The 23,666-nt window shown below is 45.4% G+C and overlaps 1 protein-coding gene across 1 annotated transcript in view; it reads left to right on the top strand.

Moving 5' to 3' along the window:
* Positions 1–21,895, top strand: part of LOC145359245 (integrin alpha-8-like) — a 119,664-nt gene extending 97,769 nt beyond the window's left edge. The window contains exons 24-30 of the mRNA XM_080213744.1: positions 2,486–2,591; positions 7,090–7,242; positions 8,988–9,107; positions 12,052–12,165; positions 16,388–16,489; positions 19,037–19,159; positions 21,422–21,895. Coding sequence (XP_080069870.1) covers positions 2,486–2,591; positions 7,090–7,242; positions 8,988–9,107; positions 12,052–12,165; positions 16,388–16,489; positions 19,037–19,159; positions 21,422–21,475 — 772 coding nt within the window. The 3' untranslated portion in view covers positions 21,476–21,895. The remainder of the gene's footprint in view (positions 1–2,485; positions 2,592–7,089; positions 7,243–8,987; positions 9,108–12,051; positions 12,166–16,387; positions 16,490–19,036; positions 19,160–21,421) is intronic.
* The last annotated feature ends 1,771 nt before the right edge of the window (positions 21,896–23,666 follow it).

Genomic DNA, 23,666 nt, shown 5'->3' with positions numbered 1-23,666 from the left:
CCTACCCCCACCTTATACTCCAAGCAAATATAGCTCACCCGCAACAAAGCATTGGGTCACTGAATTAATTTTAAAGTTTATTTTTTAGTGTCACAGTAGGCTTACTTTAACACTGCAATTAAGTTACTGTGAAAATCCACGAGACACCATACTCGAGTGCCTGTTTGGTTTCACTGAGGGAAAGTTTAGCATGGCCAATCCGCCTAACTAGCACATCTTTTGGACTGTGGGAGGAAACTGGAGAAGCCAGAGGGAACCCACACAGATACAGGGAGAATGTGCAGCCTCTGCGCATCAGTGGTCCAAGCCAGGAATCAAACTCAGGTCCCTGGCGCTGTGTGGCAGCAGTGCTAACCACTGTGCCACCGTGCCGCCCAAATGTGAAATCTCCACCCTTTTCCCCATTGTCAGCTAAACCATAGAGTCCAGTGGCATAGTGTTTAGCACTGCTGCCTCACAGCGCCAAGGACCCGGGTTCAATTCCCGGCTTAGGTTGCTGTCTATGCGGAGTCTGCACATTCTCTCCATGTCTGCGTGGATTTCCCCTGAGTGCTCCGGTTTCCTCCCACAATCCAAAAGATGTGCTGGTTAGGTTAATGGACCTTTATGTGGCTTCCCCAGCCCACCCTAACCCACCTGCCCGCCACCATTCCCGTGGTGAGCAGGCTGGGAGAATTCCCCCCATAATTTCCTGTACAGCTTGTTGGCAATGGGTTCCCTGTTGGTCGATCATAAAGTGATGTTGGAATCACAGGACGGATTTCCCCCACCCTTCCCACACAAGGAGAAGTGGCTGTAATTATAAAGGGGAGCATGATCCTCGCTTTGAAGGCCAGGACAATGTAGTGATCGTTATTTTAAATTCATTCCCCGAATGTGGGCATTGTTTAAAGTTGATTTATTAGTGTCACAAGTAGGCTTACATTCACACTGCAATGAAGTAACTGTGAAAATCCCCTAGTCGCCGCACTCTGGCTCCTGTTCGGGTACACACTGAGGGAGAATTTAACATGGTCGTTGCACTGAACCAGCACATCTTTCAGACTGTGGGAGAAATCCGGCGCACTCAGAGGAAATCCACACAGACGCAATGCTTCGGTTTCCTCTCACAGTCCAAAAGACGCGCACACGGACAGAACATGCAGACTCTGCACAGTGACCCAAGCTGGGAATCAAACCCTGTCACTGTGAGCAGCAGTGCTAACCACTGTGCCACCATGCTGCCCATTGCTGGCAACTGCCCCTCTCCAGTTGGGTCAAAATCCCAGAACACCCACCCTGACAGCACTGTGGATGTACCTACACCACCCGGATTGCTGCGGTTCAGGAAAGCAGCTCATCATCGCCACCTTCAAGCGCAGTCAGGGATGGGCAATAAATGCTTGCCTAGCCCATGTTTGATTCCCAAATCCCAAAATTAATTTGTTTACAAGTTGCCCTTAAGGAAGTAGGTGTGAGCATTTTTCATGAACCATTGCAGTTTGTGAGGTAAAAGTGCTTCCACAGAGCTGTTAGTAAGTCCCAGGATTTTGATGAATCCACATGAAGAATCCACAGTGATATACATTCAAATCTAACAGGGTTAGGGGAGTCCAAACTATAGTTTGAGGATAAGAGGTAAACCTTTTAGAACTGAGGTGAGGAGAAATGTCTTCACCTAAACAGCGCTGAATGTATGGAATTCACTACCTCTGAATGTAGTTGACACCAAAACACTGTGTGATTTCAAGAAGAAATTGGATATAGCTCTTGGGGCTAAATGGATCAAGGGATATGGAGGGAAGGAGGGATCAGGGTATTGAATTTAATGATCATCCATGATCATAATGACTGGTGGAACAGGCTCAAAGGGCTGAATGGCCTACTCCTGCTTCTAGTTTCTATGCAAGTCGGGATAGTGTGTGAGTTGGAGGATAACTTGCGGGTAATCTAAATTGCAACATTTTCTCATCAGGACTGACGTGGATAGAAGCCCAATAGTCTGTGGGGCTCTTCATAGTTTTGGGCCTAAAGTTTACCTGGAGGAAACACTTCAGGAATTATAATTTGGTCAGTCAGTCTAGAGTTACAGCTCCTGCCAATCCAGGCCAGGTGATTGACGAATGGCTCAGGACATCTCAGACAGAATCAATATTGGTTTAACTGCTTGGATATTAAATGTCTCTTCGAAGTAGCACAGAAAGATCAGGCAGAGACTGTAGCCTTATGGAGCTGGCCTGATTTTCCTTCTATCCATTTGCATGCAGTCTTTCTTGTCAATCATTTGATGCAATGCTCAGTGCCCAAAGTGTCAATCTACCCTGTTCTGTATAGAATAATAAAGGAAGTCTGTCCAACAGCCCTATGTTAGACAATCTCTCTCTTGTCCAATTGAGTAATGAGCCCTGATCCAGGTATTTATCGGAAAACTGGACAAAGAAAGAAAATGATTCACAGTCAGAGAAGTTTTGGAGTTTCTTCATAACCTGCTCTCTTTCAATATCAGGGCTTCACTACCCGAGAAAATTGCCCTCCCGTTTATTGACCTAGAGTCACAAGTGGATGTGGTGGTAAAGAATGAATCTCTGCCAACAGTGCAGCACACATATGAGGTATGTAGATCACCTGATGGATTTTTGAGGTACTGTATTTTGATAGCTACCAGGCGAATATCAGTTACAATTGACTCCATGGAAGATTTGTCTCCAGAGAATCCCTATAGTGCAGAAGGAGGCCATTTGGCCCATCAAGTCTGCACCGGCTCCCTGAAAATGCATCTCACTCAGGCCCACCCATCCCTATAACCCTGTGCATTTACAATGACCAATCCACCTAACCTGCACACCTTTGGATACCAAGGGACAAGTTAGCATGGCTGATCCACCGAACCTGCATATTTTTGTTTATTAGTGTCACAAGTAGGCTTACATTAACACTGCAATGAAGTTACTGTGAAAATCCACTGGTCGCCTGTTTGGATACATTGAGGGAGAATTTAGCACGTCCAATGCATCTAACCAGCATGTCAGACTGTGGGATGAAACCGGAGCACCTGAAGGAAACCCGTGCAGACATGGGGAGAACGTGCAGACTCTGCATGGACAATGACCCAAATGGGAATCAATCCCGGATCCCTGGTGCTGTGAGGCAGCAGTGCTAAGCACTGCGCCACCGTGCCGGCATTTGGACTCTAAGGGACAAATTAGTATGATTAATCAACTTAACCGGCACATCCTTCGACACAAAGGGACAAGTTAGCATGACTAGTCACCGAACTAACCTGCATGCCTTTGAACACCAAGAGGCAATTTAGCATGGCCAATCCACTAAATCTTCACATCTTTTGACAGCATTATGCCTTCAGTGTGGGACAAGTTGTCCAGGTGCACTGGTTGAGAATGTAGATAGTTCTGTCCCTGAAGCAACTGCAAATCATGGCGGGGAGGGGGCAGTGGGTATGGTGATTGGCAAAGGTGGGGGGGAGACAAACTTGATGCCACATTGGGAGCTGGTTGCGATATTATTGCTACCATTGGTGCTCAGTGGATCAATGCAACTTTCAGAGTGACCCTTAACAATAGAATTACGTTTACTTTGAATATAGAGCATGAAAAAGACCACTCGAGACGGTCAGTCAGTGCTAGTGTTACCAACCCACATAGGTTCCGTCCTATTCCAACCGTATCAGCTCAGAACCTTTTTCCCTCATGCAATCATCTAGTTTCCGTTCTAAAGCATGACTATTCGCTTCAACTATTTCCTGTGGTGCTGAGCTCTGAGCTCCACATTCGAACCATTCTCTGAGGAAAGAAATTCCCCCATGTTGTTCTGTGGCATTTATTCGTGACTAACAGCCGCTAGTATCACTAGGCCATCGCCTCCCCTTATAGAATGAAGAAAAAAATATGTTCCGTAAGAGGCTCAGGACAGTTGAAGGAGAGAAGTATCTTCAGTGTAGTGGTCTGTTTGTGTGCTATAGTTGGAAGATGTGGGGTATTCTCCCACCCTGTCAGGCTAATTTTTGAGTGCCTCATGGTGGGAGGATCTCGCGGCCAGGCACACGCAGGATTCACACGTGTGTTCCTGCTGCAAGCGCATCTCCCAGCACAGGGTTCCTGGCACTGTCACATCTGTGCTGGAAACCAGCGGGAAGACCAGTTAAGTCATTTTAATCTGTTTTTAATATAATTTAAATGTGATTAACCAGCCCAGGACTGAAATCTCGAGGCCCGTTAGCCTCTCCCATCCCGTATTTCACTCCAGCGGGGTTTACAGCAAGTTCCCACTTTCAGGGACATACCAGGACAGCCCTGCTGTAGTGAAGGGGGACAATCGGGGCCCCCCAGGGCGTCCGGCTGTAGGGGTGGTGGTGCCCCCTTGGGCAAGGGCCCACTCTAGCAGTGCCAGCCTGTGCCCCCGGCACTGCCCAAGAGGCAACTTGGCCATGCCACTGGGCATTGGGGCAGTGCCAAGGGGGTGGGCCCAATGGGGGTATAATGGTGGCGGGGCCTAGGGGGCAATCTGTGGGGGTGGGGAGTGTCCTGCTGCCTCTCTGCATGGGGATCGATGGAGGCAAGAGGGAGGCCAGCGATCGGGGCGGCCTGGGGGGGGGGGGGGTCTGCCTCCTGGGGCATCTGCACTGCAGGGGGTGGGGGGGATTCATCATTGGAGGTGGGAGCTAGAGATGGGAGGGGCTGGGGCAGGAGTCTGCCTGCTGAGAGTTGGCACAGCTTGGGGGGAGGGGGGGATTGGGACTGCTTGGGGAGGGGGGAAATTTTGGGGGGGGTGCGCTGGAGATTGGGGCCATCTGGGACGTGGAGGGGAGGGTTCAAGGCTGGCCTGGGAATGGTTGGGGGGGGCCACGATCAGGCCATGGAGTGTTGGTTGACTTCAGTGTCCTGGGCTGACCAGTGGTTGAGCTGGCCAGCAAACGGGAGGCTGACAGTTTGGGTCCACTGCACGTGCGCAGAGACTCATTAGTTTCGGTTTCTCCAGCAGGAATAGGCCCCAACCCCTGAAATGTAATTAGATTCACACTGGTGCACTCTGCATTGCACAGTGTGGGAGACACTTCTCTGAACTCCCACCGAAAAAAACTGGCGCGAATTACTCCAGTTTTCCCGCAAATTTGGCACTTAGAATTTTTTTGGGAGCGTTTCGGCCACTCTGTCAGAGAGTCAGTGGAGTCTCGATGTCCTCCTTCTGCACAGTTCACATTCTATTGTGATATTCTATGACTGTTTGTAAACCTAATTCTGTTGTTAAGTACCACTCTGCAAAATGCGCTAAGCAGCACGGCAGCAATAATATTGCTTTTAGCTCCGAGTGTGATAGTAAATTTATGTAACTGATGTCCGTTCCTGATGTGGCTCAGTTGCTTCAGGAGAGGAATGTGATCACGGTTTGCGGAGAATTGTCAGTGGAGTCATTGGGACAGAAACATTTCTTACCAAATGTACTTTTTCAAGTGGACACTTGTTTTTGAAAGAGGAGTTGCATTTGACAAAGCCTGGTGACGTGGTCTCACTGTCCTCCATTTCTTTGAGACATGGGATGTTTGTACATTGGCAAAGCACAAGGGGCATGCAATTAACTTGAATCCTGGCTAATAATTGCAAAGTGTTGATATCAAATACATTTTTTGATTCAGAACAGCATGTGAGGAACACAAATATAATTAACCCCAAGAGCAGGATGCCAGAGTTGCAGTTGAGGTGGAAAAGGTTGGGCTAACAGCATGGCTAGTTCTGGCACACAGGTCCTCGGTGCTAATTCCAGGATGCTGGTCAGGGCCTATAGCCTGTACTATCCGGTGCCTTCAGCTGTTTTGTAATGCCACGGGGCTGAAGACCGGCATCTGTGATGCTGGGGAGCTCTGGAGGAGACCAAAATGAACCACACACACTCAGCTGAAAATGGCTGCAGATGCCTCAGCCTAGTTCTTTGCCCTGTGGTTAGAAAAAAGGGCAGCATAGACAAGTTGGGCTAAAGGGCCTGTTTCCATGCTGTAAACCTGTATGACTCAGTGCAAGGATCTTATTTTGCTTCAGTTTCCTCGTGGTGTTGCAGGATTGTGGTTGAGCTTCAGTGAGGAATAGTCCATTGATAAATAGAGTCCATTTATGCTGCGAGACAGGATGGATCAAAATGACTCTGAGTGATGGATTGAGGCAGTGACTCAACGCAACGATGAACTGACTCAGCAGGATACACAGTGTCAGAATGCAAATTCCAATTTGCATTTCCACACTAGCTGAATTACTGGCCTTTGTTGTGCTTGTGATGAAGTGCTTAGAAAATATTCCATTTTACTGTCATTTTCTAGGGGCCTGAAGCTATATGGTGGCACAGAAATTAGCATAGCTGCCTCACAGTGCCAGGGACCCGGGTTCGATTCCTGGTTTGAGTCACTGTCTGTGCAGAATTTGCATATTCTCCCCGTGTCTGCGTGGGTTTCCTCCGGGTGCTCCGGTTTCCTCCCACAATCCAAAAGATGTGCTGGTTAGGTGCATTGGCCATGCTTAGTGTACCCGAACCAGAGTGTGGCAACTAGGGGATTTTCACAATAACTTCATCGCAGTGTTAATGTAAGCCTACTTGTGATGCTAATAAATTTAAAATAAAACTTTTTTACACATGTCTTATTCTAGAGGGCTTTTTCACAGATGATTTAATTTGAGTCACAATATTAGCCTGAAAATTGTTGAACATTTAAGCGTGGTAACATGAAAATAGGAGCAGACAGAGTTGACAGAAAATTACTCTTCCTTGCAGCAAGAATGTTCAAAACAAGGGGAGACATTGATAAAATTTGAGATAAGCGAAATAGGAGTCCATTCAGAAAAACGTTGGCACACATATAGCTACAAGAATGTCGAATACAAAATCCCTTAAGGTCATTGCTGCAGAAACAATTGAAGGAGACAGATATTTGAGAAGTAAAGGTATTAAAGAAAGAGGAATTATAATTATAATGAGCTACAGGGCTAACAAAATAGCTTGGCTTTGGCCCACCCTGGCTCCTGTCAAGAAGCAAAACCGTAGAATGATCTAGTATCAAATGGCTTATAAAAAAGGATATTACACAATCCCTTCTGTGTCTAACCCTAGCTGCACAACAATGGTCCGTCTACTATTAGTGATGCTGTGCTCGAAGTGGACTGGCCTACAGATCTCCATGGCAACAGTCTACTGTTCAAATCTAAGATCATTCCATTGGGTAACATCAACTGCACCGTGAACTCTTCTGATGATCAGATTTGGGTAAGGCTTTGCATTTTCAAAATGTGTACTTTTTTCTCGTGTGAGGACATGGCAGTAGAACGCTGGAATAGTCAATATTGTTGGTATATTGTGCTGCACTGAAATTCTACTTCAAGAAGTTGTTAAGTTTGTAAATAGCAATTTAGCTCAGTTGGCTGGACGGCTGGTTCATGATGCAGAGCGATGCCAACAGCGTTGGATCCATTCCCGTACTGGCTGAGGTTAATTGTGAAGGCCCGGCCTTCTCAACCATGGACCCTGGTCTGAGATGTGGTGATGCTCAGGTTAAATCAGCACCAAATAGCTCTCCCCCCTTCAAATCACCACCAGACAGCTCTCTCCCTCTACGGGGAGAGCAGCCTACAATCATCTAGGATGATGGTGTCTTTATTTGAATCATTGGATTCTTACAGTACAGCAGGAGAGCATTCAGCCCATTAACCTGCACTGACAACAACAATCCCACCCAGGTCCTATCCCCATAACCCACGTATTTACCCTGCTAATCCCCCTGACACTGAGGTCATGGCCAATCTCCCTAACCTGAACATCTTTGGGGTGTAAGGGGAAACCAGAGCACCCGGAGGAAACCCACATGGACACGGGGAGAACATGCAATTTCCACACACACTGTCAACGAAGGCTGGAATTGAACCCCGGGTCCCTGGCACTGTGAGGCAGTAATGCTAACCACTGTGCCACCTTTTACTAATAGTGGCCTTTCATTGTTGCCTTAACTATTGGAAGACGCTCGCATGGCGGGCAAAAGAAGCATTACAAAGACACCCTCAAGGCCTCCCTGAAGTCGCTTGACATAGGCAAGACCACCTGGGAATCGCTGGCACAAAACCACCCTACCTGGCGCTGCCTCACCCACAAGGGCTGTCAAGCTCACGAAGCAAGGTGCATTGCTGAAGCACAACTTAAGCGCAAGCTGCGGAACTCCAGAGCCACCAGCGCAACTACTACAGTGCCTACACAAGTCTGTCCAATATGTGCCAGGACATTCCATGCCCGATTAGTCAACTTCAGACACATCGCATCCAGCCTCAAAATAACTAATGTGTCGAGGTCCTCATCGACGACAATGGACGAACAACAACAACGAACATTGTATGCATCATGACAAGGTTACGGGTGAATTTTCCGATTCCACCTGCCTGGGAATCAGAGTGGGCGAGGGCTGGACCATGGACTGTTGAGATTGGGCAGAATTTTCCAGTTTCGGGGCAAACGTGGCCAGAGAATCCTGCCCCTTATTTAGCTATTTGCCTCTTACGCTTGACCAATCTGCCAAGATCAATTCAACAGGAAGAAGGGGTAAGATCCTGTGTGCTGACACACAGTTCCACCCTCATCTGTCAGAAAGACTCCTGATAGATCGGAGCATGAACCATGATTTTATTTCTTTTCAGCCTCTCTAACCTCAGTGCTCTGATTATAGCATCCCCATTGCCCACTCGTTAATGCAACAGTTATCAGTGATTGGTTCCGGATGCTATTCTAGTTCATAAGACTCTGCGTCACAGTGTAATCATTATCAGGGCGGGCGTCCTGGAATAAAACAGAAAATGCTGGATAAACTCAACAGGTCTGGCGGCAACGGTGGAAAGAGAGAGATAGCGTTAACGTTTCGAATGCGTATGACTGCTCTTCGGAGTCTGCCTCCCTGTTCAAAGTTGTATGACCTAACGTTACTTAGAATTCCCAAATCATGAATAATTACACTGTTCTTTCATCCACAGGTCGAACCATTGAGTACAATGAGTCCTCTGCCTGCAAGTACTGAAGGCTCCCGTCATAATAGATATAAAAGAGATGTCAGCAAACCTGAAAATTCAGTGGAGGAGACCATCTTTAATATAGTGAGAATGTTTATCACAATGTCACGTGAAAATAACTCTATGGGTTTTGATGTCCTAACTCGACTATAAAAACCACAATATAAAGTCACACAACAGAACTGTCCCAACTATACTATCTGATTACGTACATTGACACTTCTAATTTGTAGAGAATGTTGCCTTTGCTTTTTGCTGACACAACTTATCTACAAGTAAACCTTCACCAATAAAAGGGGGTCGGTTTAGAACGGAGTTGAGGAGGAACTTCTTCACTCAAAGGGTGGTGAATCTCTGGAATTCTCTGCCCGTTGAAGTGGTGGAGGCTGCCTCGCTAAATATTTTTAAGACGCGGGTTGATGGGTTTTTGATAGGAGAGGGGATTAAGGGTTATGAGGAGAGGGCGGGAAAGTGGAACTGAGCAGCGACAGATCAGCCATGATCTTATTGAATGGTGGGGCAGGCTCGAAGGGCTGGATGGCCTACTCCTGCTCCTATTTCTTATGTTCTTATGTTCTTTTACCCCTAAAGGATACTGACCTATTGGTCTCGAGCCTCTATGCGCAGTTTATGTACTGCCAAAAAGAAATGTGTTGGTGCAGCAGCGTCACATTGTAGTCACATGTATTGAGTGGGATTTTCTGTCCCCCACCTCATGGTGTGTTTTGGGGTGGCAGGGGTGGCCTGCCATTGACTGGTCCAGTCCTGTCGCTGCTGACAGAGTTTCCCTCCACCACTGGGGGGAGCCGTGGCGGGGGGGGGTCACTGTCGGTGGGACTAGAAGATCCTGCCTGCAGGAAGGGCTGGAAAATCTCACCCATTGTTTCCCCGATCCTGTGGTTACACATTCAGAGCTCAAGACAAGCTATCGATTCCCTTCATTAGTTCTGGCTTCGATTTTTGAGCCGTTAGCCCAACACCCCAACGCTGGAGTACTATTTTGTAGCTTTGACAGCACTGACATTGTTACAAACATCTTTGAGGCAGCACGCCCATAATTTTCAATCTACACTTTAAACTTAAGCAAGTTTCTGTCAGCTAATAGCAGCCGTGTTGTTTCTCTCCCTGCACCTTGTGGTTCACAAGACAAACTCTCATCTGTTTCCACAGCGAGGTTTTCCCTGGAACATGTCTCTAATCTGTTGACAGATGCTTATAGCTTGAGGGGTGCCATTCCACATCGAGGCATGGCTGACCAGGAGCCTCTCCCACTCTTACCGCCTGCCATTGGCAAGTGTTTGGAAGGTTGATATTCAACCATTTTGACCACATCATGAACACACTTCCTTTGGTCATCAGGCCGTGGAGTGGGACTTGAACCTGGAGCTCTGACTGCAAGGTTACCCGCTGTGCCACAAAACTTCTGTTCCAGCCACAGATTAAGAACTTGAGGGTTATTTCAAGTTTCTGCAATGGTAACCATGAGAAATGACCATAATTGTGGCCTGGCTAGCATTCCCTGTATCTTGGAAAGATGGGGGAGGGGGGGGTGTCACTAGACCAGGAATCCAGAGGCCCAGGCTGTTGTTCTGGGGTCACTATAGCAACTTGTGGAATTTAAATTAAAAATAAGTTGAGAATTAAAAACTGATCTTGCCAATGGTGACAATGAAACTATCAGACCTTCATTTAAAACCCGTCTGGTTGACCAATGCCCTTACCACGTCTACTCTACATGTGACTCCAGAGCCACGTAATAAGGTTGACTCTGAACTGCCCTCTGTACCAAACCTCTACAGAATCAGACTATAGCAGGTCAGGAAGGTGGGTCACCATCATCTTCTTAAGGGCAATTAGGGGTGAGCAACAAATTCTGGTCTTGCCAGTGACACTCACATCTCATGAAATAATAAAACAAACATATTGGCAAATCTTTTAGTCTCGGTCCATCACTAGTTACTTCAGCAAGCTTACTGCATGGACCCTCTGTTCTGTCTTAATTTACTCCCAGTAACAATTGGGAGTAAATTGTATCACTCCCAGGATTTATCAGTAGCTGCTCTGGGGTTGTGGTGACAAAGACTCCAGGCTTCATAGAATCCCTGCAGTGCAGAAGGAGGCATTTGGCCCATTCAGCCTGTACCAACAACCCAGGCCATGCCCCCATAACCTCAGATAATTACCCTGCTGACCCCCTTGATGCTAAAGATCCACTTACCATCGCCAGTCAACCTAACCTGCACATCATTGGGCTGTGGGAGGAATCTGGCGCACCCAGGGGAAACACACAGAGACACGGAGTGAACATGCAAAGATAATCACCTGAGGGCAGAATTGAACCCGGGTCCCTGGCACTGTGAGGCAGCAGTTCTAACTTGTCTGCCACCAAGCCGCCCTTAATTAGTGCTGATGGATTTTGTGTGCCTTGGTTGATATCATCTGCTTGCAAAAATAGATGCAATAGTATATGGCAACAATGCTGGTTTTCATGGGTGAATGCTTTAGTCCCCAAACAATACCATCTGTTTTTGCCTTGCAAATATTTGGAACACCTGAGGCTATTGAATATTCTTGACTAATGAGACACAGTTGCAACAAACTTTTCATCTGGGCTGAACCCAAGCTAGAAAAATATTTCTAACGTGCTATTTTTATCTGCGGGGGAAGATTATTTTGAGCCAGAATTCTCCGACCTTGCTCACAGCTGGGATTTTCCATTCCCGCTGCAGCGAATGGAGATTTGGCTGAGCGCCAAATTCTTCATTCTCGCTGGTGGTGGCAGGGGATCTGAAGAATTCTGGCTGTTGTTCTGCGATAGATATTGTATTTTTCCCCAATAATTTCCCATTTCCTAGTCATGTTGATTTAAAGCTGCATTGAATTTTGATTTGTCTTGAGTTAATTAGATTCAGACGGGACCAGATTTTGTGACTTAGCTTTTCATACTCATTCCAATTCATTTAGCAACCTCTCTCTCCGGGAGGTGTTATTGTGCTTTGAGGCTGAAACTAGGCTGTCTTTCCACTAGAATTGCACCACTGTGACCTGTGTGAAAATTATGTGCCGTGTGGGTCTTCTGGAGAAGGAGAAGGGAGTTGCGATAAACATACAGTCACAGCTCAGGATGGAAATCTTCATTAAGGTAAACCACAAGAATTTCTTTAATGGAGTGAGCTTGGTCACCATGCAGTCATCTGCCTTACTTATTTTGCTTGTGATGTCAGCTGGCCTTCATAGGTCAGAGTATCGAGTATAAAAGTTGGAGTGTTATGGTAAGGTTATATAAGGCATTGGTGAGGCCGAATTTAGAGCATTGTGTACAGTTTTGGTCACCTAGTTACCGGAAGGATGTAAATAAGGTTGAAAGGGTGCAGAGAAGGTTCACAAGGATGCTGCCAGGACTTGAGAAGCTGAGTTACAGAGAGAGATTGAATAGGTTAGGACTTTATTCCCTGGAGCGTAGAAGAATGAGGGGAGATTTGATAGAGGTGTATAAGATTTTGATGGGTATAGATAGAGTGAATGCAAGCAGGCTTTTTCCACTGAGGCTAGGGGAGAAAAAAACCAGAAGGCATGGGTTAAGGGTGAAAGGAGAAAAGTTTAAAGGGAATATTAAGGGGGCTTCTTCACGCAGAGAGTGGTGGGAGTGTGGAATGAGCTGCCGGATAAAGTGGTAAATGCGGGGTCACTTTTAACATTTAAGAAAAACTTGGATGGGTTCATGGATGAGAGGGGTGTGGAGGGATATGGTCCAAGTGCAGGTCAGTGGGACTAGGCAAAAAATAGTTTGGCACAGACAAGAAGGACCAAAAGGCCTGTTTCTGAGCTGTAATTTTCTATGGTTCTATGGTATCAATTTATAGAATATTATGGTGACCTTGGATAGCAGTGGGTCATTGGTAAATACATAATAAAGTATGGAACTCAGCCATGTTTGATTCCAGGTTCAGTTCTATGTCTGTAGCCTCAGCTAGGATGATATGGAGATGCTGGTGTTGGGCTGGGTGGGCACAGTAAGAAGCCTCACAACACCAGGTTAAAATCCAACAGATTTATTTCATATTACGAGCTTTTGGATCACTATCCCTTTATCAGTTGAGTGGAGAGTCGGGTTCACAAACAGTGCGTATATAGACAAACGTAGACACATGGTGTGACGTGAAATGTTCTCTCCCTGTCGAGGAACTTCAGCAGTTAAGGACATTCAGTGTCCAATTTTCGGGTAAGTGTTCTCCAAGGCCGCCTTCAAGACACACGACAAAGCAGAATCGCCAAGCAGAAACTGATAGCCAAGTCCCATATGCATGAGGACAGCAACTTTCGTTCATGTCACTCTTTGTGTAACCCCCACCATTTGGTCTGGGCTTTCAAAATTCTATTGACTGTCCTGGATTCATTCTTTAACCTGTTATTATCCCTGTCTCCACTCACATTGTCTGTACCTGTAAAGAATTGATTACCTGTAAAGACTCACATTTCAACCATTATCTTGCAATTGAGTCTTTATCTATATATACTGTGTTTATGAACTCAACTCTCCAAACACCTGATGAAGGAGCAGCGCTCCGAAAGCTTGTGCTACCAAATAAACCTTTTAGACGCTAACCTGGTGTTGTGAGACTTCTTACTGTGCTCAGCTAGGATGGCAGAGACAATTGGCCAGCCTGAACTAGAGAATCTTGGAATACACTTGGAATACTGTATGCAGTTCTGGTCACCCTACTGTAGAAATGATATTATTAAACTAGAAAGAGTGCAGAAAAGATTAACTAGGATGCTATTGGGACTTGATGGTCTGAGTTATGAGGAGAGGCTGGATAGACTGGGAGTGTTTTCCCTGGAGTGTAGGAGGCTTAGGGGTGATCTTATAGAGGTCTACAAAATAATGAGGGGCATAGATCAGTTAGATAGTCAACATCTTTTCCCAAAGCTAGAGGAGTCCAATACTAGAGAGCATAGGTTTAAGGTGAGAGGGGAGAGATACAAAAGGGTTCAGAGGGGCAATTTTTTCACACAGAAGGTGGTGAGTGTCTGAAACAAGCCGCCAGATGTGGTAGTAGAGGCGAGTACAATTTTGTCTTTTGAAAAGGATTTAGACAGTTACATGGGTAAGGTGGATGTGGATCAAACATGGGCAACTGGGACTAGCTTAGTGGTTAAAAAAAAAGGATGGCTTGGACAAGTTGGTCCGAAGGGCCTGTTTCCATGCTGTTAACCACTATGACTCTAATCATAGAATCCTTGTAGCATAGAAGGAGGCCATTTGGCCCATTGAGTCTGCACCAACTCTCCAAAAGGGCATCCTACCCAGGCCCAACTCATAGCTGTAACCCTGTGCATTTACCATGGCTAATCCACTTAACCTATGCATCTTTGGACACTAAGGAGCAATTTAGCATGGCCAATCCACATAACCTGCACATTGTTGGACTGTGGGAAGAAACCAGAGTACCCAGAGGAAACCCATACATACATAGGGAAAACATGCAAACGCCACACAGACATTCACCCAAGACGGGAATTGCACCTGGGTCCCTGGTGCTGTGAGACAGCAGTGCTGACCACTGTGTCACGGTGCCGTCCAAATATCATCCAGAAATTCTATTCCTAATTGTTGTCCAATGATCGGTGCTGGAAAATGAATGTGCGGAATTCAAGCGAGAACAGGACCTTGCTAGGGTGCGATGCCTCTCACACTTTTCAAGTTAAATATTCATTGTCCTTTACTGCCTTAGCTCCCAGGTGAAGAATGGTCAGTTGACTGATTTACTGGAAAACAAGAGTGGCAACTGGAACCATGCCTCAGCATAATTCTCACGAGAGCTCGGGGAGTCAAGTGGAAAGGGATAAGGAGTGAGGACGTTGTCCCTTTACATCTTGGACCAAAGTTCATTGTATTTTATCTGATGGGTTTTAGCAGTTTAGACACTGCGAGTTCCAGCCTTGTGTGAATGCAGTTCCTCATGATCATGGACAGAAATTTGGTTTTGGGGTATGAGAGCTGATGTGATTTTAGAATGGCTGACTAATCAGTGATGGTGTGGAAATGCCGGCGTTGGACTGGCGTAAACACAGTAAGGAGTCCCACAACACCAGGTTAAAGTCCAACAGGTTTATTTGTAGCAAATGGCACCAGCTTTCCGAGCGCTTGCTGTTCCTTCATCAGGTGACCTGCCAAATTTGCTGCCCAATGAACCTGTCGGACTCTAACCCTGGTGTCGTAAGACTTCTTACTGACCAATCAGTGGCCAGGCTTCCTGTTCATGGTCCAGTTAAGGATTCTGAGCCCCTCGCAGGTGAGGGGCAGAACTCCGGCCTGCAGTTACTTCACAATCATTCGAGCGTGCAGTGGTTGTAGCGTGCTCAGACTTACCAGGCCGCATTCCCAGCAGCCTCTTTGATGGCAGGACAGAAGACACAAATTCAGGCCGATGTACCTTGTGTCACTCCATCAGTGACAAGAAACATCTACAACAAGAACTTTTCCATATTAAATCAACTCAGTGGATTTCCTTCACACAAAATTATGCAAGCCCACCTGTTACTCACTTCCAGTCCTTGGGAAGGAAAACTCTCTCCAATCCCCCATGCCCTCCCCCTCCCACAACCTAAGTGGAGTCCTACCATTCTGTTCTTGCAAACAAATGTCCACAGAGATGAGGTACCAGGGAGCTGCCAACACCTGTGGAGCCATATCCCAACAAGAGACAATACCTACGGAAAAGGTGTGGACAAACTAGAATCAGAGGATGCCATTTGGCTCATCGAGTCTACATTGGCAGATTATCTTACCACCCCACCCTATCCCATGGCTAATCCATGCCCATTTTGGACAGTGGGAGGAAACCCGAGCACCCGGAGGAAACCCACACTGACATAGGAAAAACATGCAAACTCTACACAGTCACCGGAGGCTGGAATTGAACCCGGGTCCCTGGTACTGTGTGGTAGCAGTGCTAACCACTGTGCCAATATCATAGAATCCCTACAGTGAAGAAGGAGGCCATTTCACCCATTGAGCCTGTACTGACTCTCCAACAGAACATCCAACCCAGGACCTGTTCCCACGGCTCCACATATTCACCCCCACTAATTCCCCCTAACCTATACATCTTTGGACACTAAGGGGCAATTTTTCATGGCCAATCCATCTAACACGCACATCTTTGGAGCGTGGGAGGAAACCGGGGCATCCGAGGAAACCCACACAGACAAAGGGAGGATATGCAAATTCCGCACAAACAGTGACCCGAAGCTGGAATTGAACCGGGATCCCTGGCGCTGTGAGGCAGCAGTACTAACCATGGTGCCAATAGAAATGGAACAATTAAAACTGAAGTACACATTATTCTTATGTTTTACAGAACCGTAACGAGCAGTTTACATTCCAGTCCAAAGCGTCATTCATCGTGCAAGAAATGCCGTACAAAGTGCGGCCTGTAGAATATCCCAGGGACAGCAAGACGGTGAGTAACACTTCATATTATTACACAAGAGATCCTAATTACCTCAGTAAGAATACATCTAACAAATAATCCAGCCCCAAACTATCGAATACAAGAAACAATTATTTTTGGCATTGGAAGAATTCCAGGAGCAGATGACTTTTTACTATTTCCTCAGTTGGGACACGGATTGCCCTGTGCTTTACACCTTGTCTGAGAGGCCTTGAACCACATTTACTTAATGAAAGGGTCCAAATACACTAAAATTGTGGAGGGTTTAAACTATCCTTCTCTGTAATGGAGGCAGCAAGGACAGGAGCAGTGTGTGTGGGCAGGCTGACCTCACTGTTATCTCAGTACCAGTGAAGATGACCAGAAACAGCAACAGGGGGTGGGAATCCTGGATTCAGGCCTTGTCCACAATGCTTAAAAGGGTTGCTGAGTCATCGGGACTGGGGGAAAATTTGGATCTTTGGCTCAGTGGAATGCGAGCAACGTCTAACAGACAGAAGGCATCAACCAATCTCATTGTCAAATGAATCGTTGAACTCTGAGCATTGTTTTGGAGTTTAGAAATTGCCTTGCTAAAGAATCCTGAGAATTGGTGACGTGCTAAACTTCTAATTCATATCTGAGGAAGAGTACAATTATAGTCAGCTTCCATTGGACAATATGAAAAAGAAAGACTTCCATTTGTAAAGTGCCTTTCATGTATGTAGCCATTCCAAAGTACTTTACAGCCAATGAAACTCTTCAGAAATGTTAATGAGGAATCTTAAGAAATACTGCAGTCAACTTAGGCAATGCAAGTCTCTGAGCAATCAGATTGTATTCAGACAATCTGATTGTTTTATTAGTGCTGGTACAGGGACAAATATGTATCAAGACTCTGGGAAGAAGCCATCTGTTCTTCTTTGAAATTGTGCAGTGGGATCTTCTGTATTCACCGTAGACAACAGATGGACCATTCATGTAATTTTTCATGTGAAAGATCTCACTTCTTAAGATGCAGCATTCCCTCAGTACTGCTGCCTTGTCAGCCTCGATTATGTGCTCACACATCTTGAGGGGAATTTGTACTCACAACATTCATACAAACGTATAAATTAGGAACAAGAGGATGGCCTCTCAAGCCTGCTCCACCATTCAATACTAAGGTAAAGTCGCCATAGGTCCTGATGACTATAGGCTGCTCTCCCCTTTGAGGGGGACAGCCGACTGGTGGTGATTTTAACCTGAGGGTCACCACACCTCAGGAGAGGGGCAAGGTTGAGAAGACAGGTCATCATGAAAAACCTCAGCCCTTGTGGCAATTGAAGCTGTTGGCTTCACTCTGTATCCCTAAACAGCTGTCCAACCAACAAGATCATAGTTGATCTCATTTTAATCTCAACTTCACATTCCTTCTGACCCCATAACCTTTTCACAGTAAATTCATTGCAGTGTTAATGTAAGCCTACTTGTGGCTAATAAATAAACCTTTAACTTTAACCTCTAACCTCCTTCCTTATCAGGAATCTTTCTACCTCTGCCTTAAAGATATTCAAAGACTCTGGGTGGGAATTTCCATCCACGCTCACCCCTAAGATCAGAAAATCCTGCCTGAGGTCAAAGGATCTTTGCAAGGTTCTGTGCCGGCTGCTACAATTCCTGTGGCGGACCTCTACCTCCAAGCAACTTCTGAAGAAGTGAGTCTCCCAACACTCTGATGGAAAATTACTTCCTCATCTCTGCTTTAAATGAGTGACCCCTTGCATTTAAACTGTGGCCCCTAGTTCTAGATTCGCCTACAAGGGAAAACATCAATTCAACACTGACTCTGTCATTTCCCCTCAGGATATTACATGTTTCAACTGAGTCACCTCTTACTCCTGTACATCCAGCTTAGCCTGCCCAACCTTTGCTAATAAGACAACCCACCCATTCCAAGTATAAATCTCGTAAACTTTCCCTGAATTCCTTCCAATGCAGTTACATCTTTCCTTAAATAAGAAGGCCGATACTGTACAAAGTATTCCATTCTGTCTTGGGGCAGGAATGTGACCATAGAATGACACTGTGGGGATCATGGAATTTCGAACTGGGACAAAATTGACACAAAAATGTGAGAAAAACCTAACAATGTGAATACGGTCAATGTCAAAGTTTCTATTTTGGTCAGAGGTCTGTGTGGCGACTGTCTAAAGATGAGGTGCCAAGAGTTTATATACTCATTCTTCTTCCAGCCATCCTATAATAAATATCGATATTTTAACTCTTCCTACCATCAGAGAATACCTGTTTATAAGGGCAGATTCCTAAAGATTTATCCAGGTTTTGGGGATATCGGATTTTGGAAAGACCATGGATCCACAGAGTGGGATTTTCTGGCCACACTCACTCCAAGACTGGAAAATGCCGCCCGGGGTCACCGGACCTTTGTATGGGAAAATTCTGTCCACGCTGTGTTCCAAAGAGTGAATTGGCTGATGTGAATTTGGGTAAATCTGTCAGTGTTACCAACCTGCCTCTGGTGGAAATGTATTGTTCACAATGCGATCCACAACATGGTGTTGTTCTTTTTCCCAGGTACAAACTCTTATTGAACGCAGTGGCCCTGAACGTGTCATGCCCATACCCACCTGGTGCATTGTTGTCGCTGTGCTTGGTGGCCTGCTACTTGTAGCCTTGGTGGCGTTCCTCCTTTGGAAGGTAACTATGCTTTTTTTTTTATTGATACCTTTCGATATTTCTCATCAATAAAGCCAGTTCAAATTAAGTCCAGTTGTGGTCCCCATATGAGGGACAAACCAGATCCAAGCTGACAAGACATTGTACCCCATCTGGTGCTCGATCAAACAAGATCCAAGCAGACAGGATGTGGCATTGCACCCCCTCCCAGGCTTGATCTAACACTTCATCATCGCCAAAAGGCCGAGATGGCTTTGAAAAATCCGGTAAAGCCTCGGTTTAACCCCATTGGCTATCCTGTTCTTTTACTCTACCCTGGTCTGGGCAAACCACTGTCATAGGCGTCAGCACACCCCAAATGCAATGGGCTAGCCGCATCCCCTGTCTGATCATGGTTTCACCCCTGCCAGATCCGAAAATGGTCTCTAAAGAAAGAAGAAGCGTACCCCTTTGGATGGAATCTATGCTGATAATGAAACTGCCTGTGTGACAATATGAACGTGCACAGTCCCTACTTCAAATAACTCTCACTGTCAATATATCAGATACATTTTTGATGAACATGGAGCAATTTTCACTCTTATTGCTTGGTCGATGAATAGGTAGAGATGATTTCCCATTCCCTTTGAGAACTGTCTGATTTGAATTTCCGGAGCTTATAATCAGTGACGGAACAGCGATTCCCTCTGCCAGTTTACCATTCTCCTGCCGAAGGTGACAGTTCTACCCTGTGAAATCTGATGTGGGTCCAAGCCACAGACATTCACACTGAAGGAAAAAGGAGGAGAATTTGTTAGTGACAACATGCAGCGTGAAAATGTTTGGGAAGGAAGGGGGATTAAAATGGCACACATCATTACGATAGTGAGTAGCTGTGTCAAACTGTAACTGGACTCAAGAGTTGCGTGCAGTTAGCTGAAGGGAACACAGGAAGAGATCATGGGCTGGATTTTCACAGGGCTGGAGATTTGGGAACCATTGCGGGCAAGAATTAAAAATCCCGGCCTAGGGGACATTTCAGGATCCCGATGTCTTGATCACAGTTGTCTATTTTAAAAAGAGGCAGGAAACATGATCAAAGCAAATTGATTACTCCATATTCCCTGTCTGTTAAGGGACCTGTCCAGTCAGGTTTGAAGTCTTCATATTGTTATCGCAAACAATGGGACCAAACAGCTTTGTTGTCAGGTTCACCACTGGGCCTCCAGTTTCTTGGGAATTATTCTTAAAACTCAGGGGGAAGACAGTGACACTGTGGCATAGACTGATAACCCGGAGGTCCAGACTAATGTTCTAAAGACATGGGCTCAAATCCCACTGGTGGCAATTGGTGGGATTTAAAATTCAATTCATAAATTTGGAATATAAAGTGCTGTGTATGTCCCTTTAAGATAGCAAAGCAAATGATGACCATGAAACTATCATTGATTGATATAATAGTCCATCTACTTCACTAATGCCCTTTAGGGAAGGAAATCTGCCGTCCTTACCCAGTCTGGTCTACATGTAACTTCAGATCCACGGCGATGTGTTTGACTCTTAATTGCCCCCTGAAATGGCCTTGCAAACCATTCATTTCAAGGGAGATTTGGAATGGACAACAAATGCTGTCCTTCCCAGTGATGTCCACATTCCTTGAAGTCATAAAAAAACTAATGCCAGCACACATCACTGTTCCTAACCTTTTGTTCCATGGCTTTTATTCCTCCTTCATGGTCTTCCCAGGATCTGCCTACTCCAAGTGGTAAGGCAGTGACAGCCCCCAACATGGCTGCTGTCTGCCTGAGATCCAACAGGCAGCTCCTGCCTCCCAGAGGGCCATGTGCTAGAAAATGGGATTAGAGTCGATAGGTGTTTCATGGCCAGCACAGACTCAATGGGCTGAAGGGCCTCTTCCTGCGCTGTAAAACTCTATGTCCACAACTTTCTGGCTTTGTACACCAGTTGAGGATGTAGAATTGTGGTGTTTGTTACAAGTCGATGCGTTATGACAAATCACCTGCATTGGAATTGAGGCTTCCTTATCATGAGACAGGACAAAGTGGGGGGAAAAACATTTCAGCTTTTACCTTTTTTTTAAAAATCAGATTTGTGCCCAATTTCTAAATTTTAAAACAAGCTGAGTCTGGTAGCTGGCACATGATCAATGAGCTGATCCTTTGTGTTCGCTCTTGGACTTGCTCTAGATTCAGTCAAGTTGGTACTGAATGGTGTATTGAAGCACGTTGGAAGATATGGCAAATGTTTTTGACTCACTTCCTCCTGCTCCTTCTTTTGTTGCAGTGTGGATTTTTCAAGCGGAAACTACCACCTACAGAAGATGAAGGGTTGCTGTAACATCCAACCAGCCCCCAATGTCCATTCCCCATTCATTCCTGCCTCAAGAAAGCTCTCCAAATCTCAGCAGGATTCAAAGGGTCAAACTTCCAATTTGTTGTTTCCAGTGGGGATCCCAGTTATCGTCAGTTGAATACGGGACACTTGGTGATGTACTGTGCACGATCTTCCATTGTTAATGTTGGAAAACACAGGGAACCCTCCTATATCCATGCGGTGCTTCCATCAGTCAAGGTTTCCCCTTCAGAAACTTGTGCTTGAAAATGGTTACTGCAGTACTTACCAAGTGTGAAAATAGTTTAAAAACAACTGTTGAATGTGTAAACCTTCTATCCCAGGCTATGTATTAAACCACCACAGAATGGAATAGTTTTCTATTTGAATAAATCACTGTCCCAAACCAGGCAGAAAGTAATCAGATCAGACTTCTTATAATGTTCTGAAGTTGCCCAGGTTTAGCTCATGTTTGTATTTTTTCAGGGTGACCCACTCTAACCATAATTAACTTGTAAAGCTGCCAAAACCTTTGCAGCCCCATTCCCAATCTACTCTCAATGACCATACACATCATACGTAGCAATAAGCTTCTGGGCACCATGAACCTGTGCCGCCGCCATTCAAAACGATCATGGCTGATCTGATTGTAACCTCAACACTGCCGACCCCCACCCCAATAACCTTCTCCCCCCCTTGTTAATCAAGAAATTATCTGGCTCTGCCTTAAAAACTCTTGGCGGGATCTTACCAGCCGTTCATGCCACGCTCCTGCTGCAACAAAGTCGGGGAATTCGGCAGCCAGCCAAATCTCCATTCACTGCGGCGGGATGGGAAAATCCTGCCAGGGTGAATGGTGGTAAAATTCCAGCCTCTGCTTCTACTGCCTTTTGAGGAAGAGAGTTCCAAAAACTCATGACCCTCTGAGAGGAAACATTTCTCCTCATCTTTGTCTTAAATGAGTGACCTCTTATTTTTACACAGTGACCCCTAGTTCTAGATTCTTGTAGAAAAAGACAAGAGAAAACATCCTCTCCACATCCACCCTGTCAATCTCCTCAGGATCTTAAATGTTTCGATCAAGTCGCCTCTTACTCTTCTAAGCTCTAGTGAATACAAACATAACCAACGGAATTTTATGGCCTTGCTCGATCCGAGACCGGAAAATCCCACCCATTGTCTGCCCCTCGCCTGCTCCAATTTCGTGGCAGGCAGGGCAGTAGAAATCAGGCGAACTTCTCCAATCTTTCAGTCAATGCATCCATTTCTGCTATTAGTCTAATAAGCCTTCTCTGAACTACGTCTAATGCATTTACATTTTTCGTGAAATAAGGAGACCAATATTGTACATAATATTCCAAATGTCATCTCACCAACGTCCTGTCTAACTGAAGCATAACTTTTGTAATCAATTCCTCATCATAAATGATAACATTCTATTAGCTTTCCTAATTATTTGTTGTACCTGTGTACTAGTCTTTTATGATTCATGCACTAGGACACCCAGATCCCTCTGCACCCCTCAGCATTCTCCTCCTCTTACTTTAGCAATCATCAAATTCAATCAGTCCTTTATCTGGTACTCTCTTCCTTGCCCTTCCATTAGACCAAAGTCAAACCGCCCTTTCATAATAAAGCTTGTCAACGCCTGCATCTAGTATGCTAGAATATCGCACTGGAGTTTGATATAGAAACTAGAAGCAGGAGTAGGCCATTCAGCCCTTCGAGCCTTCACCACCATTCATTTTGATCATGGCTAATCATTGAATTTAATGTTGTGATCCACCCCTTCCCTCCATATCCCTTGATTGCTTTATGCCCAAACCATTTCTACAGAAACATATGCTTTTAATGCATTTACATCTTTCTCAAAATAAGGAGACCAATTAAAAAGTAATGTAAAAACATTAATGTCATTGTGGACAGAGATGAGGGGAAACGCTTTCTCTGAGAATCATGAGTCTGAGGAACTCTCTTCCTCTATATTAACTTATTTAACTCATATTGTACAAATACCTGTTATAATTAGCCATTTCCCCAAATATTATAATTACACAAGCTCCAATTTGACAGTTTGAGCTACATTAATATTTTGTGCATTTGTAAGTTGTCGTTTTTGAGATCGTTCCTCTTTCTTTGATGTGGCTTCAAATATAATTCAGGTGATTTTTCTTTTTCCCAGTGGTCTCACAGTTAT

The sequence above is a fragment of the Carcharhinus amblyrhynchos genome, chromosome 27 (genome assembly GCF_965287045.1).
Source record: "Carcharhinus amblyrhynchos chromosome 27, sCarAmb.v2.hapA, whole genome shotgun sequence".
NCBI classification, from domain to species: Eukaryota; Metazoa; Chordata; class Chondrichthyes; order Carcharhiniformes; family Carcharhinidae; genus Carcharhinus; species Carcharhinus amblyrhynchos.
Note: the sequence above shows the minus strand (reverse complement) of the source record. Positions and strands in the feature narration are given on the sequence as shown.